Here is a 27,555-nt window from a genome sequence, read left to right on the forward strand (position 1 = left end):
GGGCAGAGGGAGGGTGGGGAGGGAGAGTCTGGGTTGAAGATGGGGGTTGGCTCAGTGTGTGTGTGTTGGGGGGCAGCTAGCAGAGGAGAGGGAGGTGACAGCCCTGGGGTGAAAGCCCAGGGGTGACAGCCCTGTTTAAAAATAGCCAGAGCTTCGCGAACCAGCTGAGCGTCAGCGAACCAGCTGAGCAGCGGGGGACAGCAGAGCAGCACACAGCAGGAGTTTGTCTGGGAGTTCGCCGAGAGTGAGCCCAGTGAGGCTTACATCTTGCCAACTTCTCTGAGGAAGCTCATAGTAGGAAGGTGATATGGAAGGGGGGGTTCAGCTGTTGTGACCTGCACTGGATGTGCCATGTTTGTCTTTCTTCCACAGGACAGAAGCGACTTTGTCTGTACAAAGTGCAAGCTGGTCTCCATGTTGGAAGAGAAGATTGAAGATCTGGAGCAACAGATAACGACCCTGTGTTGCATACGAGAAACGGAGGATTTTCTGGACAAAACTCAGGATATGCTTCTACGGGCACAAAGCTCTAAAGATTTAGAGCAGGTTGCACAATGGAGCCAAGAGGCCAGTGAAGAAGCTTGGCAACATGTGACCTCCAGAAGAAGAAGGGGGAATGTCCGGGTTCCAGCAACGCGGACACAGGTAACTAACTGCTTTCATGTTCTCTCCACAGGTACCATTGCGGAGAGTGGACCAGATGATATGTCTGGGGGGAGAAAGCAGAAGGAGACTCCGCTGGTTGGAAGGCATGAGATGTGCTGTCCTGAGATGGGGGGTTCCACGACCACCCTCCCAAGAGAAGGAGGCGGGTGGTGGTGGTCGGGGACTCTCTACTCCGGGGGACTGAGTCATCTATCTGCCGCCCTGACCGGGAAAACCAAGAAGTCTGCTGCTTGCCGGGGGCTAAGACTCGCGATGTGACGGAGAGACTGCCAAGACTCATCAAGCCCTCGGATCGCTACCCCTTCCTGCTTCTCCACGTGGGCACCCATGATACTGCCAAAAATGACCTTGAGTGGATCACTGTGGACTACGTGGCTCTGGGAAGAAGGATAAAGGAGTTTGAGGCGCAAGTGGTGTTCTCGTCCATCCTCCCCGGGGAAGGAAAAGGCCTGGGTAGGGACTGTCGAATTGTGGAAGTCAACGAATGGCTACGCAGGTGGTGTCGGAGAGAAGGCTTTGGATTCTTTGACCATGGGATGGTGTTCCATGAAGGAGGAGTGCTAGGCAGAGACGGGCTCCACCTTACGAAGAGAGGGAAGAGCATCTTTGCAAGCAGGCTGGCTAACCTAGTGAGGAGGGCTTTAAACTAGGTTCACCGGGGGAAGGAGACCAAAGCCCTGAGGTAAGTGGGAAAGCGGGATACCGGGAGGAAGCACAGGCAGGAATGTCTGTGAGGGGAGGGCTCCTGCCTCATACTGGCAATGAGGGGCGATCAGCAGGTTATCTCAAGTGCTTATATACGAATGCACAAAGCCTTGGAAACAAGCAGGGAGAACTGGAGGTCCTGGTGATGTCAAGGAATTATGACGTGATTGGAATAACAGAGACTTGGTGGGATAACTCACATGACTGGAGTACTGTCATGGATGGATATAAGCTGTTCAGGAAGGACAGGCAGGGCAGAAAAGGTGGGGGAGTAGCCCTGTATGTAAGGGAGCAGTATCACTGCTCAGAGCTCCGGTACGAAACTGTAGAAAAACCTGAGTGTCTCTGGATTAAGTTTAGAAGTGTGTGCAACAAGAGTGATGTAGTGGTGGGAATCTGCTATAGACCACCGGACCAGGGGGATGAGGGGAGGGGAGGGATAGGATACAGAAGGACCTAGACAAATTGGAGGATTGGGCCAAAAGAAATCTGATGAGGTTCAATAAGGATAAGTGCAGGGTCCTGCACTTAGGACTGAAAAATCCAATGCACTGCTACAGACTAGGGACCGAATGGCTAGGCAGCAGTTCTGCGGAAAAGGACCTAGGGGTGACAGTGGACGAGAAGCTGGATATGAGTCCGCAGTGTGCCCTTGTTGCCAAGAAGGCCAATGGCATTTTGGGATGTATTGAGGGACGTGATCATTCCCTTCTATTCGACTTTGGTGAGGCCTCATCTGGAGTACTGTGTCCAGTTTTGGGCCCCACACTACAAGAAGGATGTGGATAAATTGGAAAGAGTCCAGCGAAGGGCAACAAAAATGATTAGGGGTCTGGAACACATGACTTATGAGGAGAGGCTGAGGGAACTGGGATTGTTTAGTCTGTGGAAGAGAAGAATGAGGGGGGATTTGATAGCTGCTTTCAACTACCTGAGAGGTGGTTCCAGAGAGGATGGTTCTAGACTATTCTCAGTGATAGAAGAGGACAGGACAAGGAGTAATGGTCTCAAGTTGCAGTGGGGGAGGTTTAGATTGGATATTAGGAAAAACTTTTTCACTAAGAGGGTGGTGAAACACTGGAATGCGTTACCTAGGGAGGTGGTGGAATCTCCTTCCTTAGAGGTTTTTAAGGTCAGGCTTGACAAAGCCCTGGCTGGGATGATTTAATTGGGGACTGGTCCTGCTTTGAGCAGGGGCTTGGACTAGATGACCTCCTGAGGTCCCTTCCAACCCTGATATTCTATGATTCTATGAAAGTGTGTGGGAGGGTAGGCAGTAGCAGGGAGATTGAGGAGAGCCTTTGTAAGGGGCTTAGTTGTGTGGGATGGGGACAATAGGTGGGGGTGGGGGAAGAGCCCAGATGTGAAGATTGTTTGTGGGGGAGGAGGTGGTGGTGGGGAGATGCAGGTGTGACATCACTGCCTGCTACATCCAGGCTTAATATGGCTCATAAGTGTGTTAATTAAGCACTTGTGTTCAGGACCCCAAGCAGACCGAGTGTTTAAAGAAAAAAGACAAAACTAACAAACAAGCCCCCTTCCACACAAACCAAATTCAGTGGTGTTCTGGGTACTTTGATGTTAGCCTAGTTTGTTCTCTATGGGCTGAGTGAAGGTCTCAGTGTTGCCAGCACCCAGTGCTGAGAGGCCAAACAACAGCAGGGGTTGGTTCGCTACCCGGTGTGTTTCACCCAATAATCACAACGGGGTGGAGAAGCAGAAAAGTTTATTTGCAGCTGCAAAAAGGTACAGGGAGAATAAGATCTCAAATCCTGCACACAGAGCAGGAAGTTACACAGGCTTTTATACATCCTTTCTTCAGCATACTTATCCAATAGCAAGCTGCCCTAAGTATCCATCTTGCCAGCCAATCCAGTTCCCAGCTAGTTCCCTTGTTTTTTGTATCATTTGTTAACCTACACATAAAGCTGCTTTATTCAGCATTTTTCTTCCATATCTGCCCTGTTTGGCCTTGTTTAGTTTCAGGCAGTCTGACTCTGCAACATATTGCTGCAGATTCTCAGCATAACTGCTGCAAGTGCCTCCAGGCGGGGGGGGGGGGGGGCAGGGACACTTGGGCCTAGTGCGAGGGGGCTTCGACACTCGTGGTCTTCCATCCCCTCGAGTTACCTAGTGGCCATGCCCCAGTGTCCCCAACATCAGTGTGGCTTCAAATATCTTATTTTGTTTTTGAATAAATGTTTTCAGTCTCATCCCGGCAATACGTTTACCGTGGCATCAAGCGTGCTGTCATGCTGGGACCACACGTGGAAGGGGCACACCACGACCACATGGGGGCCCACGAACGAACGTCTGGTGCTTAGCCTTCAGTCAGGTTTCAGAGGAGCGGCCGCGTTCGTCCGTGTCCGCAAAAAGAACAGGGGGGCCTTGTGGCATCTTAGAGAGGAACCACTTGATGGGAGCGGGAGCTTCCGCGAGCTCCAGCTCCCTCCCGCGGCTGCAGGCACGAAAGCCTGCGCTGCACTAAACCGGTTCGTCTCTAAGGTGCCACAAGCCGAGGCCCAGCCTGGGGGGCACAGGGCTCCTCCTGCCCCCCAGGGCGGCCAGGCACCTTTCTCCCGCTGAAATTCCCTGTGCCTGAAGTCTTGGCATTGGGGAACTGATCGTCTCCCTCCAGGACGGATTACATTACGAGGCAGCGCACCCCCCGGCTCGGCTCGGCTCCTCTGCCGCGGGCCCTGGCTGCCGGGCCAGGGGCTGCCCCCGGGGACCAGCTTCAGAGGCGCCGGGCAGGCAGCGAAGCGACGCTTCCTTGGGCTCGCGGCCCCCTGCGCCCGGCAGGGGGCAGAGGCGACACCCGCAGCTCGGCGCTGCGGACCCCGCCGCAGCAGGGGGCGCCTGCCCGGCCACGTGCGCCTTTCGCGCGCGGCCCGGCTCGCGACGGGCGCTCTCCAGCGCAGGCCACAGCGCATGCGCTGCGTGGCGTCTTCCTGTCCTGGCTCGGCCATCACCCGGAAGTAGCTCTGGGTGCGCCGGACGTGCTCGAGCCCGGGGGCCGGCGCGCAGGGGGTAGGGGGCTGCGGGCTGCCCTGGGGGAGCGGCGGGGCCTGGGCCACCGACGAGACAACATGGGGGGCCCGCCCCCCCTTTACTCGCCCCCAGCCCCGGGCCCGCCCCCCCTTTTCTCGCCTCCCGCCCCGGGCTCGCCCCCCCTTTACTCGCCCCCAGCCCTGCCCCGGGCCCGCCCCCCCTTTTCTCGCCTCCCGCCCCGCCCCGGGCCCGGCCGCCCCCTTTTCTCGCCTCCTGCCCCGGGCCCGCCCCCCCTTCTCTCGCCTCCCGCCCCGCCCCGGGCCCGCCCCCCCTTTTCTCGCCTCCCGCCCCGCCCCGGGCCCGCCCCCCCTTCTCTCGCCTCCCGCCCCGGGCCCGCCCCCCCTTTTCTCGCCTCCCGCCCCGCCCCGGGCCCGCCCCCCCTTCTCTCGCCTCCCGCCCCGCCCCGGGCCCGCCCCCTTTTCTCGCCCCCGGGCCCGCCCCCCCTTCTCTCGCCTCCCGCCCCGCCCCTGGGCCCGCCCCCCCTTTTCTCGCCTCCCGCCCCGCCCCGGGCCCGCCCCCTTTTCTCGCCCCCGGGCCCGCCCCCCCTTCTCTCGCCTCCCGCCCCGCCCCGGGCCCGCCCCCTTTTCTCGCCCCCGGGCCCGCCCCCCCTTCTCTCGCCTCCCGCCCCGCCCCTGGGCCCGCCCCCCCTTTTCTCGCCTCCCGCCCCGCCCCGGGCCCGCCCCCTTTTCTCGCCCCCGGGCCCGCCCCCCCTTTTCTCGCCTCCCGCCCCGCCCCGGGCCCGGTCACCTTCCCTTTCGTCTCCACTCTCCCTTGCCCCCCTTTCACCCCCAATCACCAGACTGACTGGAGACATCCCTTTCTCTTTTTTCAGCACAGCCTGAGCGGCTCCCCCAGCCGCAGGACTCCAGGAGCTGCTGGGGCTCTAGGAAAACAGCGGAGAGCCTGGGCAGCGAGTCAGGGCTTGACGGGCGCCCCTCCACCCCCAGCCAAGCGGCAAGCGCTGGGGTAGTGGGAACTGTTATCTCAAAGCAGGGCGTTATGAGCCCGGTACGGCCCTTGCCTGCATTTGGGGGCTGCTGAGATCTGCCGCCCTGTCTGTGTGTAACCAAACATTAGCCACTGCAGAGTTGATGGGTCCCCGGTCCTGGTAACTCAGCCTTGTTACACATCCTGGCTTGTGCTGTACTGTGCGGGGGGGAGGCTGTTCTGCTTCACTGATCCCCCCCCCCCCCCGAAAAGTCTCCCTGACTTCAGTGGCACTTAAGTAGGTTGTTCATTTCAGTGCTTCTTGAATCTGGGCCACACTTTGTCGGGATGCTACCAGAATTACCTGCTCTGAAAACCACATATCTGTACTATATGACTACTAATATCGCTGGGGCCTGATTTTTCTCCGCAGTTTTTAAAGATGCAGGACAGTAGAGAGTCAGGTGTCTGGGATTTCTTCCTGTCTCTGTTACTGACTTTCCATGTGATATTAGGCAAGTAATTTTGCCTCTTCGTGCCTCAGTTTCCCTGTGTAAAAATGGAGATGTGACTCCACCTTTGTCAATTGTTTTGAGCTCTCCAGCTGAAAAGTCGAGTCCCTTTCTTTAACCCAAAGAGGCTGATCCCTAGTCCTACAACATAAAAAGAAAGTTTAGGAGAATTGGGCGTTCCAGGCTAGACTCCCAAGCACAGTACAAAGCCTAGTACCACAAGGTGTCAGCAGAGAATCCTGTTCAGAGACAGCCCAGGCTGGTGCTCTTGGAAAAGAGGCTTCCGGTAAACAGCTAGTGAGTATGAAAACTACTGAGCTTGTCACATTTCTACACAGCATTTGTCTCATGCCTGGAGGATCTACCTGGTTGGTGACTGCCTTTTCCCTTGTTGGATTTGCTCTGAGCAATTTAGTTGAATGCGATCATAGCTAGGAGTGGACATGGGTGATCACTTTTCTCCAGGAGCTGAATGTAGATGTGTCCCAGTGGTGGTCAGAAGAGGTTTTTTTCATTCTTGAAAAACTCTGTGGCTGTGACCCTTCTTTCTGTGTGTGGACATTGCCATGATAACTCTAAAAATGCAAATCCCACAGTCTGCATTGGCTGCAGATGGAGATACCTGCACTAGCAATCTGCAGGGTTTTACTGTTGATAGGTTAGGACAGCTGCCAGTCTCTTAGGAAGTCTAGTCGTATCTCCAGTCAGCACTTGAGATCAGTGTGGGTGGAACTTCTGTCCATCCCGGACTATAATCTCAACAAGACAGGGCCTTTGCTGTTATAAACCCGAGTGCTCTCCCCTAGTTTTGACAGTTCTCCAGGCCAGGTTGAAGCTGCTTTTATTTCTGTGTGTGTTTGTGTGTGGGCAGGAGAAGAAGCCTGTTGGGTCAGGGTGTACTAAAATACCCATCACCAAAGTATCTTAGCACTGTACAAAACGAAAGATCCATCGGTACATACTTTGCAGCAGTTCCTGGATCCACTGAGTAATGGCCCAGCTTGCCTTTCCAGCAGTTTAGTTTGACTTTTATCAAGGTGCTCTGGGGGCTATGAACATGAGTACTGTACAGATCCAAAGTTGTTGCTGTACTGGATCAGACCTCTGCCTCCAGCATTGGCTGTTGCATGATGCTTAGAATCATAGAATATCAGGGTTGGTAGGGACCTCAGGAGGTCATCTAGTCCAACCCCCTGCTCAAAGCAGGACCAATCCCCAACTAAATCATTCCAGCCAGGGCTTTGTCAAGCCTGACCTTAAAAACTTCTAAGGAAGGAGATTCCACCACCTCCCTAGGTAACGCATTCCAGTGTTTCACCACCCTCCTAGTGAAAAACTTTTTCCTAATATCCAACCTAAACCACCCCCACTGCAACTTGAGACCATTAGTCCTTGTCCTGTCATCAGCTACCACTGAGAACAGTCTAGAACCATCCTCTTTGGAACCCCCTTTCAGGTAGTTGAAAGCAGCTATCAAATCCCCCCTCATTCTTCTCTTCCGCAGACTAAACAATCCCAGTTCCCTCAGTCTCTCCTCATAAGTCATGTGTTCCAGTCCCCTCATCATTTTTGTTGCCCTCCGCTGCACTCTTTCCAATTTTTCCACATCCCTCTTGTAGTGTGGGGCCCAAAACTGGACACGGTACTCCAGATGAGGCCTCACCAATGTCGAATAGAGGGGGACGATCACGTCCCTCGATCTGCTGGCAATGCCCCTACTTATACATCCCAAAATGCCATTGGCCTTCTTGGCAACAAGGGCACACTGTTGACTCATATCCAGCTTCTTGTCCACTGTAACCCGTAGGTCCTTTTCTGCAGAACTGCTGCCGAGCCATTCGGTCCCTAGTCTGTAGCGGTGCATGGGATTCTTCCATCCTAAGTGCAGGACTCTACACTTGTCCTTGTTGAACCTCATCAGATTTCTTTTGGCCCAATCCTCTAATTTGTCTAGGGCCCTCTGTATCTTATCCCTATCCTCCAGCGTATCTACCTCTCCTCCCAGTTTAGTGTCATCTGCAAACTTGAGGAAAGTGCAGTCCACACCCTCCTCCAAATCATTTATGAAGATATTGAACAAAACCGGCCCCGGACCGACCCTTGGGGCACTCCACTTGATACCGGCTGCCAACTAGACATGGAGCCATTGATCACTACCCGTTGAGCCCGACAATCTAGCCAATTTTCTATCCGCCTTATAGTCCATTCATCCAGCCCATACTTTTTGAACTTGCTGGCAAGAATACTGTGGGAGACCATGTCAAAAGCTTTGCTAAAGTCAAGGAACAACATGTCCACCACTTTCCCCTCATCCACAGAGCCAGTTATCTCATCATAGAAGGCAATTAGGTTAGTCGGGCATGACTTGCCCTTGGTGAATCCCTGCTAACTGTTCCTGATCACTTTCCTCTCCTCTAAGTGCTTCAGAATTGATTCCTTGAGGACCTGCTCCATGATTTTTCCAGGGACTGAGGTGAGGCTGACTGGCCTGTAGTTCCCAGGATCCTCCTTCTTCCCTTTTTTAAAGATGGGCACTACATTAGCCTTTTTCCAGTCAGTCCGGGACTTCACCCAATCACCATGAGTTTTCAAAGATAATGGCCAATCACATCAGCGAACTCCTTTAGCACTCTTGGATGCAGCACATCCGGCCCCATGGACTTGTGCTCGTCCAGCTTTTCTAAATAGTCCCGAACCACTTCTTTCTCCACAGAGGGCTGGTCACTTCCTCCCCATGCTGTGCTGCCCAGTGCAGTAGTCTGGGAGCTGACCTTCTTCGTGAAGACTGAGGCAAAAAAAGCATTGAGTACATTAGCTTTTTCCACATCCTCTGTCACTAGGTTGCCTCCCTCATTAAGTAAGGGGCCCACGCTTTCCATGACTTTCTTCTTGTTGCTAACATACCTGAAGAAACCCTTCTTGTTACTCTTAACATCTCTTGCTAGCTGCAACTCCAGGTGTGATTTGGCCTTCCAGATTTCACTCCTGCATGCCCAAGCAATATTTTTATACTTTTCCCTGGTCATTTGTCCAATCTTCCACTTCTTGTAAACTTCAAGGGAAGGATGAAAGGAACCCATACTGGCTAGCTGTGCAATTGTGTACGTTGGGTGGAATTGCTTCCCAGCACCTGTGGGCAACCGTCTGCCCCCCTGAAGCATGAGTGTGACTTTCTTTATTGTGGTCTTAGCCTTACTTGATGCAAAGTTGACTTTTTAAAAAGGAAATGTGAATTATTTATTTTTCTACAGACTTGAATGGCAGTGGAAGGGGGGGATCCATTTTTTTGATGGAGGTTTGCTGTAGATCAGACCTGAGGTGCACTTAGTATAGCTGTGGGTGGGGACCCAGGAAGAGAATTGCAGTGTATTAGTCCAGCTATGTGGGGGACACATGCACAGTGTCTACCCTGTACTTTGCTGGTGCTGTTGTTTACCTCCATGAGTCCTGTTTATCAAACTGTCTCCTATGCTGATATATGCCTTTAAAGTTGGGCCTCATTTTGTGCTTTTTACACTGTAGGCTTTGGTGAGCAGCAGCACCATGGTTTGGCTGAAGAAGGGTAATTGGTGATGTCCAAGCAGGCTCAGCAGGGTGGTAAGTTGCGGCACATCCCAATACCCAGCCCAGCAGCAGAGGCAGTTGCCTGGCTGAGTTCTGTACACTTGAGGTATGGAATGCCAGTATTGCAATGAGCTAGCACCCCGAGTAATATTCATCCGTGAGGTCCTCTCTTCCATGCAGTGATATTCTGTTGCTGAAAGAGCACTGTTACTGTAAACAGAATACATTTAATCCCCCCCCCCCCCCCCCCCGGGAAAACAACCCTATGTTAAGAGAACGTTAAGGTTGCAGAGTCAAACACTTAAAAATTTGGATGTGCCAGAATTCAGGTTGCCTGTGCAAACTCAGTTCAGCCTCCTTGTGTGAGGAGTAACGTGGGTTATTACACAGTCTTTAATTACATGATCATGTGTTAGCTTTTCCCTAGGAACCCTGCTTCGTTCAGCTGACAGTACAGCAATGCTGAGACTCAGGAGTTCTGGGTTTTAATCCACATTCTGGGGGCCACAGACCCTTCTGTGCTGATCCGCAAAAAGCCCTGACCCTGTCTGCCCTGGCTCCTCTAGCTTGTCCTTGTCATCCCGGACTCCCCATGGGCTTCTTGTCCCAGTTCCTCCCCCACCTCAGGGCTCGGATCCTGACTCTGTGTTCCAGTCAGGTGGCTTCTTCCTTCTTGCTGCAGGTAGAGCATTGGAGAGCACAGGCGAGACCAAGGAGCCAGCGAGAATACATTTTCTGGCTGAGGGGACCTGTAACTGGTATTGGTAACTTTTCCTGCATAAAGAAGTCAGTTGCAGAACAGGGGGAAAAGCCTGGGACTTTTATTTTCCAGTCCTGTTGGCTCTTGGGACAGTGGAGGGCAGTACGGCTTAGGCACCCACTAGCGGCTCCTCCCAGCCATGGGGTGGAGTCAGGGAAGCCTCTGTTACCCATCCGTGTCTGGTAGTCTCCTCCAAGTAACATGGCTATTGCCAGAGCAGGCTCTCTCTAGCCCTTTCCCTGCCCAGATGTAAGAGTCCTTCAGCTTTGCCTCCTCTCATGTGCAGGCCTGGGCCTCGGTAGGAACTTGGAGCATGATATCTTGGTATGCGGGACATGTCTGCGCCAGTTCTCCGAGATAAAGCCCTTCACTCTACACAAGACCCACCGTAAGTCAGGCAACATCTACACTATGAATTGAGTTGACCTAACTTACATTGACATAGAGCCGCCACAGTAATTACATGGCTTGTGCGTGTCTCTGCTTTGCTGCTGGTGTCAGCGGTGCGCGTCCCCACCAGGTGCACTTGTACCAATTGTACTGCCAGTGTGAGGTATGTGGGACAGCTTCTGAAAGCCAGCAACAGTCAATGTGAGCAACGCAATGTCTGCACTGGTACTGTATTGGCCTAGCACATCAACACTGACTCTACACCCCTAGTGGAGGTGGAGTTGTTAAGTCAGCGTAGTGGGTGAGTTACATCACTGGGAATAAAATTTCAGTGTAGATGCTTACAGAGTTGTGTCGACATAAGCTGCCTTGCATCATCCTAACTCTAGCGTAGGGCAGGCCTTGTTCACTGACTCCAGAGCACCTGCACTGTACCAGCCCTGCATGCTCAGTCCCAGAGCTGAGAGTCATGCTAGGCTTTTTCCTTTTCATGCTTCATTGCTAGTAATGAACACTGGGCTCTGCTGCTAAGGGGGGCCTGCTGCACAGTCAGGGGGCATTAGTTCAGGAGACTAGAGAACCAAACCCCCTGGGTTCCTGCACACCCCGCTCCCCTGGAAAGTGCCTGACTCTTAAGTTGGTCCAGAGGGAAATAGTTCATTACCTTGACTGCAAAGGCTAACGAGGGCAGGTTAGATGGCAGCACTTGGCTGCTATGAACAGCTGGTGCAGTGCCTGGCTCAAGCAGGGGAAGCACAGAAGGAACATTGCCCATAACCCTCCATTTTCCAACCTTTCCTGGACTCTCCTTGGGCTGTGTGTTCTCGTGACACCAGTTGAGTCCTTGCTGGGCTGCCGCCTCTGCTGCATCATCCAAGTAGCCGCTTCATAACCAGCCCGGCCTGGGAACCTCTGCATGATCGATCCCCTGGAGCCAGAATGGCCTTTCCTGCACGTGTAGGTTAGCCATAGGTTGGAGAACCCCTGCTGAAGTGTTGGCTGCCCTGGGACTGTGAAACCCTCCATTCAGACACCCCCATGAGCCTGGTTAGCACTTCCCCTTTAGCGTGTCTGACTCTCTCCTCTCCCCCAGATGTGCAGGGTGGCAGTGTATACAGCTGCAAGCTGTGTGCGAGAGCCTTCTCCTCCCACACCGTCCTGCTCTACCACTATCGAACCCTTCACCAGCTGCAGAAGTGGGACCCCAGCACCTGGGACGGCACCGCTGCCAGCCCAGCCTCACCTGCTGGCCCCGAGATGGCACTAGGCCCAGAGATCCCAGACACTGAGCCGGGCACAGACGTGCATTTCATCCTGACCTCAGAGACTGTCAAGGGGAGAGCGTTTGATTATGGCCGGATGGTCTTAAAGTGCTTGCACTGTGCCCGGAAGTATTACTCCAAGGAGGGCCTCGTTGGCCACGTCCGTGCTGTGCACCCTGGCACCAAATGCCTGCCGCTACCCCAGCTGGCATTGCAGGGGATGGAGAGTCATGAGTGTGGCTGACCACGAGGCATACGTGAAGTGCAGAAGTGGCTCCCAGAAGCACAAAGCTGGGAGACCTCTGGAAAGACCCCATGGGAAGAAGTTTGTTTGCCCAGTTTGCAAGAAGGGCTTTACTAGAAAGCGCATACTCCAGCTTCACTCCAGCACCCACCAAGCCGGCTGCCGCCCTTTCTGTGGCACACAGCGGACAGCCTCCCCTCGGCGACTGCACCAGTGCCATCAGCGCAGCTTCCAGTCGGCGGTCAGCGTGGTGGCATGGCTGCACCGGCAGGAGCACCGCCAGGGGACAGTGACCTGCGGGGTCTGCCACTCTGCCTACCGGCACCGCTCCACGCTCCACAAACACATGAGGGTGCATGATGCAGAGCGGCCCGATGGCTGCAGCTTCCCACACTGTGGCTGGAGGTTTAAGGTAAGGGCGCAGATCCCCACCTGGTGCCGGTGGGGGGCGTTATGCTGCTCCCCTGGAGCCCCTGCAGCCATTTGGGGAACAGCAGGGAAGCTCTGTTCCTATGCCAGGCTATGGGAATTGCTTCATCATGCTGTTGCTGAATCAATCAGCAGATGGCACATTCCTGACAGCTCCGTGCTGACAGATGTTATCTTGTTCTTCGGTTCTATGTTATCTTGTTCTTCGGTTCTCCCGTCCTTGAGGCTGTTGGGTGGATTCCAGTCTCCCTCCAGGGGTCCTCTGGTTGTTTCCACTTGACGCCTTCTTCAGCCGATCAACACTGGATTCTTAGGCTGGCACCTCCCTGATCATTCTTACCAAGCATCTGTCACATACATCCTCTATCTCTGTTTTAATCACAATTGTGAATACAGCGAGATGAATACAACAAAAGGGCGGGGAGTCTCTGTGTGCTGTTTCTGTTGTTACAAAGTATTGCTTTGAGAACAGACTCTGTCTTAGGATGTACTAACACAATTAGCAGCTTGCAAGTTTCACACACAGAAAGAGAGAGAGAAACAGTAAAAACAAGAGACCAAAAACCAAGAGACCTCTTAATTAGTAATACCCTGGAATTTAAACTATGGGGAATCAAACTCATTTGTGATTTTAATACAGAACTTCTTTAGTATGATCCAACACATTCACTTCTCCTGATCCCAATGACATGGCTTCTGAGAGAGAGACAGGCACGCTGCAGCTCAAACAGGCAGGGCTTAGAACTCCTCCTCCTCCTCCCCCCCCCACCCCCAGTGGCAGCCAGGAGGCTCAGGACTGGGGTAGAAGAAGCAGGAAGCTCCATCCTTTTCCCAGCAGCTGATGACGGAGGGAGAGATTCTGGTTTGGTGGATATGGATGTTAGAGGGTCCAGCACCCTGCTAGAAATTCTAGCTCCTGCTGCCTTTCCTGCAACTATGGGTTTGGGGGTGGGGGGCCTGGGCTTCTCCCCAGCACATAACCCAGCCCTCCTCTCTGCCCACCTCCAGCTAGTATGTGTTGGGTAAACGCTTGTATCCCTGGAAGGAGCAGTTGTTGAATGAGTTTGAGGGTATTTTGTAGTTAGGGTGGTTTTCACTCTAGCTGGGACCATACTAATCCCCCTCCTTCTCTGGTGAAGAGAGAGGGCAGCAGAGGTAAGGGACTCCCTGGCAGACTGAGTGCTGGCTGCATCCCAGCTGTCTCACATTCAGAGCCTCGGACAACCTGGGAAGTGCAAGCCAAATTCCGGGTCTTTGGCAGTGCAGGCTAGTAACTAGACAAATGCAGCCTGACACGGCCAGCAGCTCCCAGTTCAGCTAGTGGCAAGGAAAGAGCCCCTTTCTCGTGAATTACCTTGGGATATTTGCAAAAAGAAAAGGAGTACTTGTGGCACCTTAGAGACTAACCAATTTATTTGAGCATAAGCTTTCGTGAGCTACAGCTCACTTCACTGGATGGGATATTTGGGGTCTCACCTCCTAGCATCTCTGGAGACTGAAGCCCTCTGCCTACAGAGCAGGGATGGCATGGCCCATAGCAGTGCCAGCCTCCCCAGGATTGCTCTGCCCCCTGCCACCGTGCTCCAGCTCTGATGTAGAGTTACTGCCTTTCGTGGACAGATGGAAGTTCAGCTCCTTCGGTCCTAGGCCTCTTTATCTGGGCTGCCCACAAAGTGGCCTGTTGGGTGCTGGTTTGGGTGGTGTGGGCCCAGCACTCGATTCACAAGAGCCACCAGCTGCTAACAGAGGACCGTGGTGGCTTATCTAGGCTGGATTCACACTAGCCACCTAGAGGTGAAAGGCTCCAAATCCATCACCTTTTCCTGCACAAGGAGACCCCTGGGTCTCTTCAGTTTGAAGGGAATGTCCATCCCCTATTGATCAGCCCAGGTGCTGGCACCCTGCCCCTGTCATTCGGAGTGAGGATATGGCTCCTCTTTACTCGGGAGCTGAGAAGCGATGGCTGCTGCAGCTGCTTTTGTCCTAGCGCATCACATCTGCCTTTTGCCTGCAGAGCGAGGTGCTGCTGAGAGCGCATCTTCAAGCCCACGTCACTCCAGGGCAGTTTGAATGCCATTCCTGTGGCTATGCCTTCCGCCACAAGCATCACTTGCAGCGCCACCAAGCCAGAATGCATGGTGTTCTCTCCAGCAGCGTGAAGAAACCAGACAGCCCCCCAGTGGAACAGCTCAGGTGAGATGCTGTCTGCCTTGAAAGGACTGAGCCTTGGGTCTGATGGCCCATCAGTGTAATTTCCATGCTACAGAAGCAGCTTCCCTAGAAAGCTAAGCATGCTCCTTCTCCCTCCCCAGGGAAGGCTGTGCCATCCTCGCTCACACAGTAATGCGGAGCTAACCGCATTGCACAGACAGTGAACAGCCAATGGCTTTGATCCCAGAGCATGGGACATCGCAGCACTCCCCTCCCACCTTTACCCAGAACAAAGGCTGCAGCTCAGGCCTAGAGCCTTCTCCACTTGGGTTCAGTGCTCTGTGCATGCTGCCTTGTCCTCTATGCTACTTCCCAGCCATTCTCTGGGCTGCCAGCTCCAGGCACCTGCCTTCGCATTAGCCCCTCAATAAACAGCGTTGCAGCAGTGGCTGGAATTCTGCTGCTGCCACAGCGAGATTCTATCTGTAGCGGAACACCTGGGCCCACTAGGGCTCGGCCATATCTAAAGGACTGTTGAAGCTACTGCTGGTGTCGGAAGCAAACCCTTTGCATGTCATTGATCTTGTGATACCAGGGCTTGTGACTCCTTCAGGGTTAAGTGTGTGTGTGGAAAAGGGGGAAGAACGCCCGCTTGCGGGGCCCTGGAACAACATCTTACAGTCTGGTGGATGATGGTTTAGAAGCCTCCTGCTGCTATTCAGAGGGCAAACTGCTCCTCAGCAGGGCTTCCTCATGGAGACCATCCACTCGGGCCCATCTGCCTGGTGGCTATTGGTGAGCACTCCGCCCCTCTTCTTCACTTAGAGGTGTCCTTTGAGCAGGCCCAGCTACCTGAAGATGCTGTAGATGGAGCTGTGTTTGAGACACTCCCCGCTCCCAAATGGTGCCCTACTAAACTGTGACCCCAATTGGCAGGCTCGGGGGTCTGGCGCCATGCCTAAGGCCAGGCTCTCCCTGCCCTCCAGTAAAGGTTGCTTCAAACACGTCACCATACATTGACCACCCAGTTCAGGCTTGTCTACAGGGGGTCAAGGCTGGTCTGTTCAGGTTTGTCTGTGTTTTCAAACATAGCTCCGTCCATGCAGAGCACAGGACGCACCAGCTGGTGGCCATGCAGCAAGTTCTTTCATGCCAGTCACAGTATGGGTCAGTGACTTGCTGGCTAGCCTTTCCTTGGGCTCAGCTGGAGCACGTCCATCCCTGCGGGAGACCAGCTTGTCAGGGAGTTCTGGAGGCAGGAGATAATTTCCTGCTTAACTCTCACTCAGGCATGTATCAAGGCAGGGCGAGGGACCAGAGGTCTGCTAAGGAAATGCAGGAAGCTTGCTAACAGCAGCTGTGTGGTAGCTGGTGGGAACAACACTCTGAGAAGGCAGCACTTTGCACCCAGGGAGCCCAGGGCAGGATTGTACCCTGGCTGGGGTTTGCCACTTCTGCTTCGTGACATCACCAGGGCACTCAGATTGTGGCATTAAGGCTCCCAGAGGAGAGCTGGCTGTCTCAGCACCTGCGGCTCCCTGGCCTGGCCACTGTCCAGCTGGCTAGATTGTCGGGCTCAACAGGTATTGATCAATGGCTCCATGTCTAGTTGGCAGCCGGTATCAAGTGGAGTGCCCCAAGGGTCGGTCCTGGGGCAGGTTTTGTTCAATATCTTCACACTCTCCTCCAGATCATTTATGGATTGCACCCTCAACAAGTTTGCAGAGGACACTGAAGTGGGAGGAGAGGTAGATACGCTGGAGGGTAGGGATAGGATACAGAGGGCCCTAGACAAATTAGAGGATTGGGCCAAAAGAAATCTGATGAGGTTCAACAAGGACAAGTGCAGAGTCCTGCACTTAGGACGGAAGAATCCAATGCACCGCTACAGACTAGGGACCGAATGGCTCGGCAGCAGTTCTACAGAAAAGGACCTAGGGGTTACAGTGGACAAGAAGCTGGATATGACTCAACAGTGTGCCCTTGTTGCCAAGAAGGCCAATGGCATTTTGGGATGTATAAGTAGGGGCATTGCCAGCAGATCGAGGGACGTGATCATCCCCCTCTATTCGACATTGGTGAGGCCTCATCTGGAGTACCGTGTCCAGTTTTGGGCCCCACACTACAAGAGGGATGTGGAAAAATTGGAAAGAGTCCAGCGGAGGGCAACAAAAATGATAAGGGGACTGGAACACATGACTTATGAGGAGAGACTGAGGGAACTGGGATTGTTTAGTCTGCGGAAGAGAAGAATGAGGAGGGATTTGATAGCTGCTTTCAACTACCTGAAAGGGGGTTCCAAAGAGGATGGCTCTAGACTGTTCTCAGTGGTAGCTGGCGACAGGACAAGGAGTAATGGTCTCAAGTTGCAGTGGGGGAGGTTTAGGTTGGATATTAGGAAAAAGTTTTTCACTAGGAGGGTGGTGAAACACTGGAATGCGTTACCTAGGGAGGTGGTGGAATCTCCTTCCTTAGAAGTTTTTAAGGTCAGGCTTGACAAAGCCCTGGCTGGGATGATTTAATTGGGGATTGGTCCTGCTTTGAGGAGGGGGTTGGACTAGATGACCTCCTGAGGTCCCTACCAACCCTGATATTCTGTGATTCACTGATGTCTGCAACCAGGCCATCCCCTGGCCTCGTGCTGAGCCACCCAGTCTTGGTGTGACGGGATCAGTGAGGTGCTTCTAACCTCCCCTTGTAGGGCATGCTTGGGATCTCTCGGGAAATGTTCCAGCAATGTGACAGTGCTGGTTCTTTGGGACCACTGCTGCCTAGCCAGCTGAGAGCACGGGGGCTGTATACCCAGATAGAAGGGAGAGCCAGCCCAGTTCATCCCCAGCCATCAAATGCTGCTGTCATCTGTCTGTGGTCGTCATCAACATGCTGCTGTAATTGAGAATGGCGGCTCAGATAGCCACAGCTCAGAGAGAGGCCACTGGCTGTGCCCCTCCAATTGTTTTGGAGGCTGCAGTGAAATCTTAGAGGAGCTTGGGGACCAAAAGAGATCCCTGCCATATCTGTGGAGAGGGAAGGGGCGCTGACAGAGCCCTTCCACTCAGGCAAAGGCAGACTCAGCCCGCTGTGTGTGTCTGTCTTCAGGCTGCGTGCCAAAAAGTAATTCTGGTATTGTCCCACTTTTACTGCCCTGCCAGTGTCTTCACCCAGGCTGGCGGTGCTGACTCCGGCTAGCCTCGCTGAGCCTGTGTGGGGAGAGGTACTCTGTTCCTCCTTGTGCATTCCCAATACAGAGGGTCCACACACCTGGCCCCATGGGGCATGTCCTGGTTTGAGGTCTCATCACTTCACTAGCCCCGTCTGTTTTAGCCCTGCGGAGCTAGTGCAGCTCTAGGCGGAACATGGCTCTGATCCAGTCTGGCAGTTCCTAAGGGCCAGACATCTAGTGCAATGTCCTGTCTCCAAGAGAGGCTGGTGCTTCAGGGGAAGGTGTAAGAACCTGGCAGTATCAGATGTGGGATAATCTGCCCCTGCATTAGGTCTCATCCTGCTCTATCTAGGGAGGTTGGATTAAGCCCTGAAGCATGAAGCTTAACATCCCTTCCCACGTTTGTTAGCATTAAGTATGATCACTCTCAGGTTTCAGAGTAGCAGCCGTGTTAGTCTGTATTCGCAAAAAGAAAAGGAGGACTTGTGGCACTTTAGACACTAATCAATTTATTTGAGCATAAGCTTTTGTGAGCTACAGCTCACTTCATCGGATGCATCATGAAAGCTTATGCTCAAATAAATTGGTTAGTCTCTAAGGTGCCACAAGTACTCCTTTTCTTTTTATGATCACTCTGACTTGTCTTGTTATCCCTATACATAGCCACTCCCTTTTGGAATCTTGCTAATTTCATGCTTACAATTCAGTTTCACCATCCAACTACATGTGCTTGCATGAAATAATATTTCCTTTTCTCCATTCTAAATTTTGCTGCCTTTTAATTTCATCCACTGTCCCCTGAGCCTTGTCGTATGAGACCGGGAGAACAGATGTTCCTGAACTACCTTCTCCAGACTGTTTGTTACAGGCAAAACTGGTAGCCTTACCTATTACGGTGGTGTGACACTTTCCAGGAGAAGACCCATCTCAGGTGCTTATAACTTTGCCAAACTATAATTTGGGCTGGAATTTTCCATGCTGTGTGTCTGCCTCCAGCAGAATACAGGACAAGGACATGGACGGGTTGGAGGGGATGGGACAGAAGGGGTCAAGTTTGGGGCAAATGGGCAGAAGTCTATGCCCACTAGATCGCACTCCCCTTCTCTTAGTTCCCTCCCTGGGTGTGGTAGATGGAGGATACATTTCCCCTTCATTGGAGAGGTGGCTGATCGTCACCCAAGCAACAGGCATGTGTCGTCAATTCCGGCAGCTGTCAGCACCTCAGTGATTGGGGCACTTGATGAAGTTTCACCCCACAATAGATGTGACCAAAATTAAGCCCCATCACAGCGGCTCAGGGCTGAGCCACGCGGCCATGGCTCAGGCTGTTCTGTGATATCTTCGCAAAGATCTGTAACTGGAGCTATGCTGGCACTCTCCGGTTACTGGCCTGCCCTGTAACTATCTCACAGGAGCATGCAGCTACGTACCCACCTCCTGCATCTTTCATGAACTCTCGTGACTGGAGCCTGAGCCTTGCCTGTGCCATGGAGCCCCTTGTACTCTAGAGAAGAGCAGCTGAATTGGATCTGGGCCTATAGCTTGTGTTGCCTGGTGGATTGATTTGAAATCAAGGCCATTTAAATCACTGATGTTAATCAGTTTTTCCATTTGTACTTCAGTTATTTTCTGAAGAGTGGTGCTTTCTCATTGGTTGACATAATCATTATGTCTGGATTTTACAATTAAATAGAGCTTTGCAACGGCTTTGGTACATCTTTGCTACCTTGGAGGGCTCACGTTTATTTAAGCAATGATCTAGATTAATATTTTCACATTCTTATTGTACATCTGTTACCCACACAAAATTCTGTTACTCACACGCTCAAGGGCACCCACCTTTACCCAGTTCCTAGGGCTCAAGGCATAAACCTCTTAATTTAGGCATCTAACTTTACCCCTCTGTGGGCTTTGGGCTCTACTCCTCCATGGACTCAGAGCAAACACGCTTTCCCTGTGGACTCAGGGCTTAATCTTTTGCGGGTTTATGGGGTCTTTTACCAGTGAAAGAGCCTTACACAGTAATATACTACATAATCTCTGTTTATTAACAATCACCAAACATAGACTGCACACTCTACGCATATAGTGCTCACCACTCCCAGTAAGACAGATGAACTTTTCTTGATGGCCAGTCAGGATCAGGTTCATCTGGGGGACTCCAGTTTCTGCATTGGAGCCGTGTTGAGATCTTCGGGGCTGTGTCCTAGAGTTGGTTCCCAAAGAACTTCCTTTTGGACTCCAGTTTATATAGTGACATTTGAGTCCTTTTTAGCTGTACCTTAACCAATCATTATACTAAAATTTTACTAACCAATCCTAATATAGTGTAACAAAATTCTCTAACCAATCCTGTCCCACCACCTTAATTTACACGTAGCAAAATTAATTATGTAACACACAGAAACAATTAACTAACCAGACAGAGACCATACAGATAAACAATAGGGAAGTGAGGACCATAATGACAAACCAATAAAGAAATGAGGATTTCACAACTACAACTATTGATAAATGATTTCCTGACAGACAAGATGCTGTCAAACTAAGTTTTCTTTAACCCTCTTAAGATCTGTTTCTTTATCTGGTGATAGTGGGGGCCGTTAGGATAGGGTCTCCTTCTTTACAGCGGATCTGACATTGCTTTAATGTAATGTAGATGGAATGTGAGGATGTGACTTCCTGCTTCTCAGCTAATGGCTGCTGCTCGGCGGCTCTTTTAATCTGGCTGCAGACGAAGGCTTTAGGCCTTACAGTATGGCTGCAGACAAAGGCCTGATCCTTACACATCTTTAGCACATTAGAAAATGGTGAATGAGATATTGCTTATTTACTAGATAATCAGCTGTTTGGTCACAGTTTGTGTCACGGTGAAGTAGGATGGCAACTGGAATTTAATGAAACCCACAAACCAGGATACAGCATTTATTAACCAAAACAGCCTTTACATGTCTTGGGTACATAAAGCTCTCTTCTTAAAACTTGGTTCACGTTTACTCTTAAACTATTGATGAAACAGACGGATTAACTGAAGTCAGTGAATTAAACTGGATGGATGAAGGGAAAGCAGTGGATGTATTGTTTCTTGACTTTAGCAAAGCTTTTGACACGGTCTCCCACAGTATTCTTGTCAGCAAGTTAAGGAAGTATGGGCTGGATGAATGCACTACAAGGTGGGTAGAAAGCTGGCTAGATTGTCGGGCTCAACAGGTAGTGATCAATGGCTCCATATCTAGTTGGCAGCCGGTATCAAGTGGAGTACCCCAAGGGTCGGTCCTGGGGCCGGTTTTGTTCAATATCTTCATAAATGATCTGGAGGATGGTGTGGATTGCACTCTCAGCAAATTTGCGGATGATACTAAACTGGGAGGAGTGGTAGATACGCTGGAGGGGAGGGATAGGATACAGAAGGACCTAGACAAATTGGAGGATTGGGCCAAAAGAAATCTGATGAGGTTCAATAAGGATAAGTGCAGGGTCCTGCACTTAGGACGGAAGAACCCAATGCACAGCTACAGACTAGGGACCGAATGGCTAGGCAGCAGTTCTGCGGAAAAGGACCTAGGGGTGATAGTGGACGAGAAGCTGGATATGAGTCAGCAGTGTGCCCTTGTTGCCAAGAAGGCCAATGGCATTTTGGGATGTATAAGTAGGGGCATAGCGAGCAGATCGAGGGACGTGATCGTTCCCCTCTATTCGACATTGGTGAGGCCTCATCTGGAGTACTGTGTCCAGTTTTGGGCCCCACACTTCAAGAAGGATGTGGATAAATTGGAGAGAGTCCAGCGAAGGGCAACAAAAATGATTAGGGGACTGGAACACATGAGTTATGAGGAGAGGCTGAGGGAGCTGGGATTGTTTAGCCTGCAGAAGAGAAGAATGAGGGGGGATTTGATAGCTGCTTTCAACTACCTGAAAGGGGGTTCCAAAGAGGATGGCTCTAGACTGTTCTCAATTGTAGCAGATGACAGAACGAGGAGTAATGGTCTCAAGTTGCAGTGGGGGAGGTTTAGATTGGATATTAGGAAAAACTTTTTCACTAAGAGGGTGGTGAAACACTGGAATGCGTTACCTAGGGAGGTGGTAGAATCTCCTTCCTTAGAGGTTTTTAAGGTCAGGCTTGACAAAGCCCTGGCTGGGATGATTTAACTGGGAATTGGTCCTGCTTTGAGCAGGGGGTTGGACTAGATGACACCTTCTGGGGTCCCTTCCAACCCTGATATTCTATGATTCTATGATTCAGTTGTTTTCAGTGTTGTAGCCATGTTGGTCACAGGATATCAGAGAGAGAAGTTAAGTGAGACCGTATCTTTTATTGGTCCAATTTGTCTTGGTAGAAGGTACATGCTTTCAAGCTACATGGAGCTCAGGTTGGTCTAATAAAAGATGATCCCTCACCTACCTTGGCTCTTGGATTATTTCAGGTCAGCCTGAGATAACTTTCAAATATGCTTAAGTGTGACTGGAGCTTAAATTCCTAGTCTCGTCAAGTCTCTTGTAAAGGAGACGGTGTCGTGACTTTCTGACTGTTGTGCCATATTTATAAAACTAGGCCTCAATAGTTCTATCATATCTCTCCTCCCTCCACCCCTGGTTTGTTCTTTATTCAAAAAAGCAACCTTTAACTCCTGCATTTTTGAGAGAGGCTCGTGGATTCAGCATATTTATTTTTTATTTAAATATTTTCCGGGGTTGTAATAAGTTTAGGCTTTAACATGTTTTGTCTTAAATTCTGGTTTCATTTGAAACAGGTTTATTTTTAAAAAGAAAAACTCTTACTTAAATAACATAAAAAAACCCTCATAAATCAGAAAATCATCAGTCTATATCCACCTGGCTTGTTGTGCCAAAGGACTGTTCCTAGCAGGCCATGTGTGGGATGCTGGCCGCCCTTCTGGCCTTCAATTGGATGCTCTTGATTTGGCTTGGGGAGTTGGCTCTGAGGAGCTTTCTCCCCCTGTGGAGCTGGGAAGAGCTCAGTGTTGTACAGCATATTCAGCACTCAAGGTGCTCGAGGCAGCTATGGGGGAAGACTGCACTGCTTGTTCCTAATCTCGTGCCATAAATGGCCCTGACTGGAGTAGATCCCTGACCTGCAGAGCTGTCTGAGATACGACAGGAGCAGCAAGTGGTGATGATGCGGGGGGGCTAGGAGGCTGACGGTGAAGGCAGAAAGATCCTGTGGGCACCAGGGGGACTGGTTACTACGGGTCTTTGGGGTTCCTATGTCCTTGAGAGGCTAGTCCCAGCTGCTCAGAGTTTTTTCCGTTGGTGTCTATGGGGAAGCGAGACTATTTGCGTTAGCACAGAGAAGAAACTGGGTACAAGGGACCTAGCATGGGAGCCCCTAGATTAGGTGATTGGAATAGAGCTATCTGGATTGTGGGGCTCAAACGTACATAGAATCCTAGACTATCAGGGTTAGAAGGGACCTCAGAAGGTCATGTAGTCCAACCCCCTGCTCAAAGCAGGACCAATCCCCAACTAAATCATCCCAGCCAGGGCTTTGTCAAGCCTGACCTTAAAAATATCTAAGGAAGGAGATTCCACCACCTCCCTAGGTAACGCATTCCAGTGTTTCACCGCCCTCCTAGTGAAAAAGGTTTTCCTAATATCCAACCTAAACCTCCCCCACTGCAACTTGAGACCATTACTCCTTGTTCTGTCGTCAGCTACCACTGAGAACAGTCTAGAGCCATCCTCTTTGGAACCCCCTTTCAAGTAATTGAAAGCATCTATCAAATCCCCTCTCGTTCTTCTCTTCCATAGACTAAACAATCCCAGTTCCCTCAACCTCTCCTCATAAGTCATGTGTTCCAGTCCCCTAATCATTTTTGTTTCCCTCCGCTGGACTCTTTCCAATTTTTCCACATCCTTCTTGTAGTGTAGGGCCCAAAACTGGACACAGTACTCCAGATGAGGCCTCACCAATGTTGAATACAGGGGAACGATCACGTCCGTCGATCTGCTGGCAATGTCCCTACATATACATCCCAAAATGCCTTTGGCCTTCTTGGCAACAAGGGCACACTGGATATGAGCCTAATTTGTCTAGGGCCCTCTGTATCCTATCCCTACCCTCCAGCATATCTACCTCTCCTCCCACTTTAGTGTCATCTGCAAACTTGCTGAGGGTGCAAGCCACACCATCCTCCAGATCATTTATGAAGATATTGAACAAAATTGGCCCAAGGACTGACCCTTGGTGCACTCCTCTTGATACCAGTTGCCAACAAGACATGGAGCCATTGATCGCTACCCGTTGAGCCCGACAATCTAGCCAACTTTCTATCCACCTTATTGTAAATTCGTCCAGCCCATACTTCTTGAACTTGTTGGCAAGAATAGTGTGGGAGACCATGTCAAAAGCTGTGCTAAAGTCAAGGAACAACACATCCACCGCTTTCCCCTCATCCACAGAGCCAGTTATCTCATCATAGAAGGCAATTAGATTAGTCAGACATGACTTGCCCTTGGTGAATCCATGCTGACTGTTCCTGATCACTTTCCTCTCCTCTAAGTGCTTCAAAATTGATTCCTTGAGGACCTGCTCCATGTTTTTTCCAGGGACTGAGGTGAGGCTGACTGGTCTGTAGTTCCCAGGATTCTCCTTCTTCCCTTTTTTAAAGATGGGCACTACATTAGCCTTTTTCTAGTCGTCCGGGACTTCCCCCGATCGCCATAAGTTTTCCAAGATAATGGCCAATGGCTCTGCAATCACATCCGCCAACTCCTTTAGCTCTCTCGGATGCAACACATCCGGCCCCAGGGACTTGTGCTCATCCAGCTTTTCTAAATAGTCCCGAACCACTTCTTTCTTCACAGAGGGCTGGTCACCTCCTCCCCATGCTGTGCTGCCCAGTGCAGTAGTCTGGGAGCTGACCTTGCTCTTGAAGACAGAGGCAAAAAAAGCACTGAGTACATTAGCTTTTTCCACATCCTCTGTCACTAGGTTGCCTCCCTCATTCAGTAAGGGGCCCACACTTTCCTTGACTTTCTTCTTGTTGCTAGCATACCTGAAGAAACCCTTCTTGTTACTCTTAACATCTCTTGCTAGCTGCAACTCCAGGTGTGATTTGGCCTTCCTGATTTCACTACTGCATGCCCGAGCAATATTTTTATACTCATCCCTGGTCATTTGTCCAATCTTCTACTTCTTGTAAGTTTCTTTTTTGTGTTTAAGATCAGCAAGGATTTCACTGTGAAGCCAATCTGGTCGCCTGCCATATTTACTATTCTTTCGACACATCAGGATGGTTTGTCCCTGTAACCTCAATAAGGATTCTTTAAAATACAGCCAGCTCTCCTGGACTCCTTTCCCCCTCATGTTATTCTCCCAGGGGATCCTGCCCATCAGTTCCCTGAGGGAGTCAAAGTCTGCTTTTCTGAAGTCCAGGGTCCGTATTCTGTACAGGGTACAGGGTCTGAAGTCAGCGGTCCATACAGGCTGCACACAGCTCTTACTTAGGTTTTGTCTACATTAAGACAGTTTGTGGGCCCTTTTCTGTACCATTACAGCTCCACCAGGGGAATTGCTGGGCAACAATGGAAGCTGCAGCCTAGACAGTGCCCGGGATTAAACAAATGCTGGTGAAATTGCCTGAGCCCCCTTGCAATTTTCCATTCTCCTTCCTCCCCAACAACTAGTCCTCTGTTAAGGTCACTTTTTTATATCTACCTGTGGGGTTTTGTCACTTGCCCCTTCACTTTGTAATGCCCTCCTCACTTTGGCTAGTTAAGATCCCATGCTTCCTAGGCACACTTGCCAGCTGCCTGTGCTCTGAGATTCCTGAAGAGTGCTGTGCAGACAGGCTGTTTCTCATTTGGGCTGTCTCTGTCTGCAGGCGCACACAGCAGGGAGACTCGGGAACAGAGCCCAGCGCACACCCACTCAGAAGAGCAGGCTGCGAGCCTCCGAAATAAAAGATCCTCCTGCAACGTTAGCTGCAGTGTTGGCTTGAGAGGACAGTTTTCCCTGGCCTGGGCATGAGGCACCAAGTAACTGTTGCTCACGGGGACTGGGTGCAGAAGCAGGGTTGACAAATGGAGACTCTTTCCAGGTAAGCTGGTCCATGCTATGCGGGGTCTGTACTGAAGGGAAGCTGACTCATGGGAATTACTGTCCCGTTAAAAGTCATCTGGGACTGTGGCCGGCAGCATCCAGTAATGCTAATAAACCTTGTTAGTTTCTGTTGGAGGTGACGACTATTGCATTCCCTCTGAAGGGCATAGAGTGGCCCAGGGGGTTAATACATGAGCCGCGGTCTCTGATCTCGGTGTATCTTGGACCATGAGTGCAGGTGAGTTTTGGGCCCAGTCCAGTCCCTAGCAGATACTCAGTCCTTCTCCCTGGACCTGGATATGTCCCGGAATCAAGTGGGAATCTGCTGTAATATTTTTATGATGCTGGTGTGTGCTTCAGTTTCCCATGGCTGCCTAGTGGAGGGAAAGGTATTGAGTCTGCTCTTGGGGCAGCGCAGGATATGAGGGGTGGGTGACCCCTTGCTGTCTAGGATGCAGCCAATAGGACCAGTAAGGAACTGTCAGGAACCTGCTGTATTTATGCAGATTCCTGAAGAGACCGCCCCCCACCCCCACCCCCGCAGCAGGGAGGTTGAGCAGAGACCAGCTCAAGAACGAAGGACTTCTGGAGGAAGCTGGCTCTCTCTCCTGGGACTCCCTCCAGGTCAGAGGGACATAGCTGAAGCTGCAGTCCCACTGCAGCTTGGCTGGTGTGTTGTGCTGACTTGGCCCCAACAGACTGTGCTTTAATCTTCACTTCTCTGTGCTAGCCCAAGGCCTTCCCGGACTGTGTCCCAGCTGACTAATAAACCCTGCTCTGTGTGGAACAGGCTATTTGGGGTCATTGCAAATACTTTCCAGGCTGAAGAGCAAATGCATCTCTGCCCAGGGCCTGACTCGCAGGGCAGAGCTTGGGGTGTGAAGCAGGAGGGCTGGAGTCCAGAGGCTCAGGCTAGGAGGCGGAGGAAGAGGGGCTCCTGTGGGGTGTGGCACACTGCAGGGGACCCTCCAAGGGACCCTGGGGTGTAGCAGTGACTGAGGGGATCCAGGGCAGCTCCCCATCACTGCTCAGCCCCTTTGAATCCTGCTGTGCTCTTTGATTGGGCTCCTATTCTGTGCGGCTGGGCCTGCAGCAGCTTTCAATGTTCCGAGCGCCCCCACCCCCAAAGAGCGATGTGGCAGTGACCCCTCTACCTGGTCAAGGAACAACATGGCCAGCATCCAGCTGGAGCCCTGGCCAAAGCCAGTCTTCCCCCCGCTTGGGTTGGAGTCCTTTGGAGTTTCAGGGGTCACCCAGCACTGTGATCTCCCATATAGCACCGTTCTAGTGACCTGCCAGCAGCCCAGGATAGCTATACTTGTCTGGGTGGGATCCTACACCTGCCTGAGCCTGGGGGGTGGTCCCAGAAACCCCCAAAGGAAGGTGGCAGGGAGTTGGGGGGTGTAGGAATTCCCTTCCTGACCCTACATCTGGCAGTCACTTCAGCCCCGCGCACATGAATCTCCAGGGTGCTGTGTCCACTTTCATTTGGCTCCTGATCCTTTGGGCCTTGTCCTTTTCTCCTGCCATCTCATAGCGTGGCTTGTGCTGGCATCTCCTCCTGCGGGGAATCTCAATGGGTATGTGCCTGCCTGTGGGGGGCAGCGGGACCTGTGCCACATGTGGGAGGTCAGTGTTTGATTAACAGCTGGGGTGAGCACCCTGGCAC

General features: G+C 51.7%; 1 protein-coding gene across 11 annotated transcripts in view; it reads left to right on the top strand.

The window, feature by feature from the left end:
* The first annotated feature begins 36 nt into the window (after positions 1-36).
* The window catches only part of LOC140896059 (zinc finger X-chromosomal protein), a 35,650-nt gene continuing 8,131 nt past the window's right edge, over positions 37-27,555 (top strand). The window contains exons 1-6 of one of the 11 annotated variants that reach the window (XR_012154436.2): positions 37-1,348; positions 9,384-10,573; positions 11,669-12,493; positions 14,525-14,703; positions 18,628-18,755; positions 25,669-25,884. Coding sequence is in view for 1 of the 11 variants with exons in the window: in XM_073307075.2 (XP_073163176.2) it covers positions 12,068-12,493; positions 14,525-14,703 (605 nt within the window). In the remaining 10 variants the exon portion in view is untranslated. Of the gene's footprint in view, positions 1,349-5,106; positions 10,574-11,668; positions 12,494-14,524; positions 14,704-18,627; positions 18,756-25,668; positions 25,885-27,555 lie in introns of those variants that run through there. The other 10 variants (XR_012154432.2, XR_012154437.2, XR_012154439.2 and 7 more) reach the window with 10 other exon arrangements.

This window comes from Lepidochelys kempii, chromosome 12 (genome assembly GCF_965140285.1).
Source record: "Lepidochelys kempii isolate rLepKem1 chromosome 12, rLepKem1.hap1, whole genome shotgun sequence".
In the NCBI taxonomy this organism is placed as follows: Eukaryota; Metazoa; Chordata; order Testudines; family Cheloniidae; genus Lepidochelys; species Lepidochelys kempii.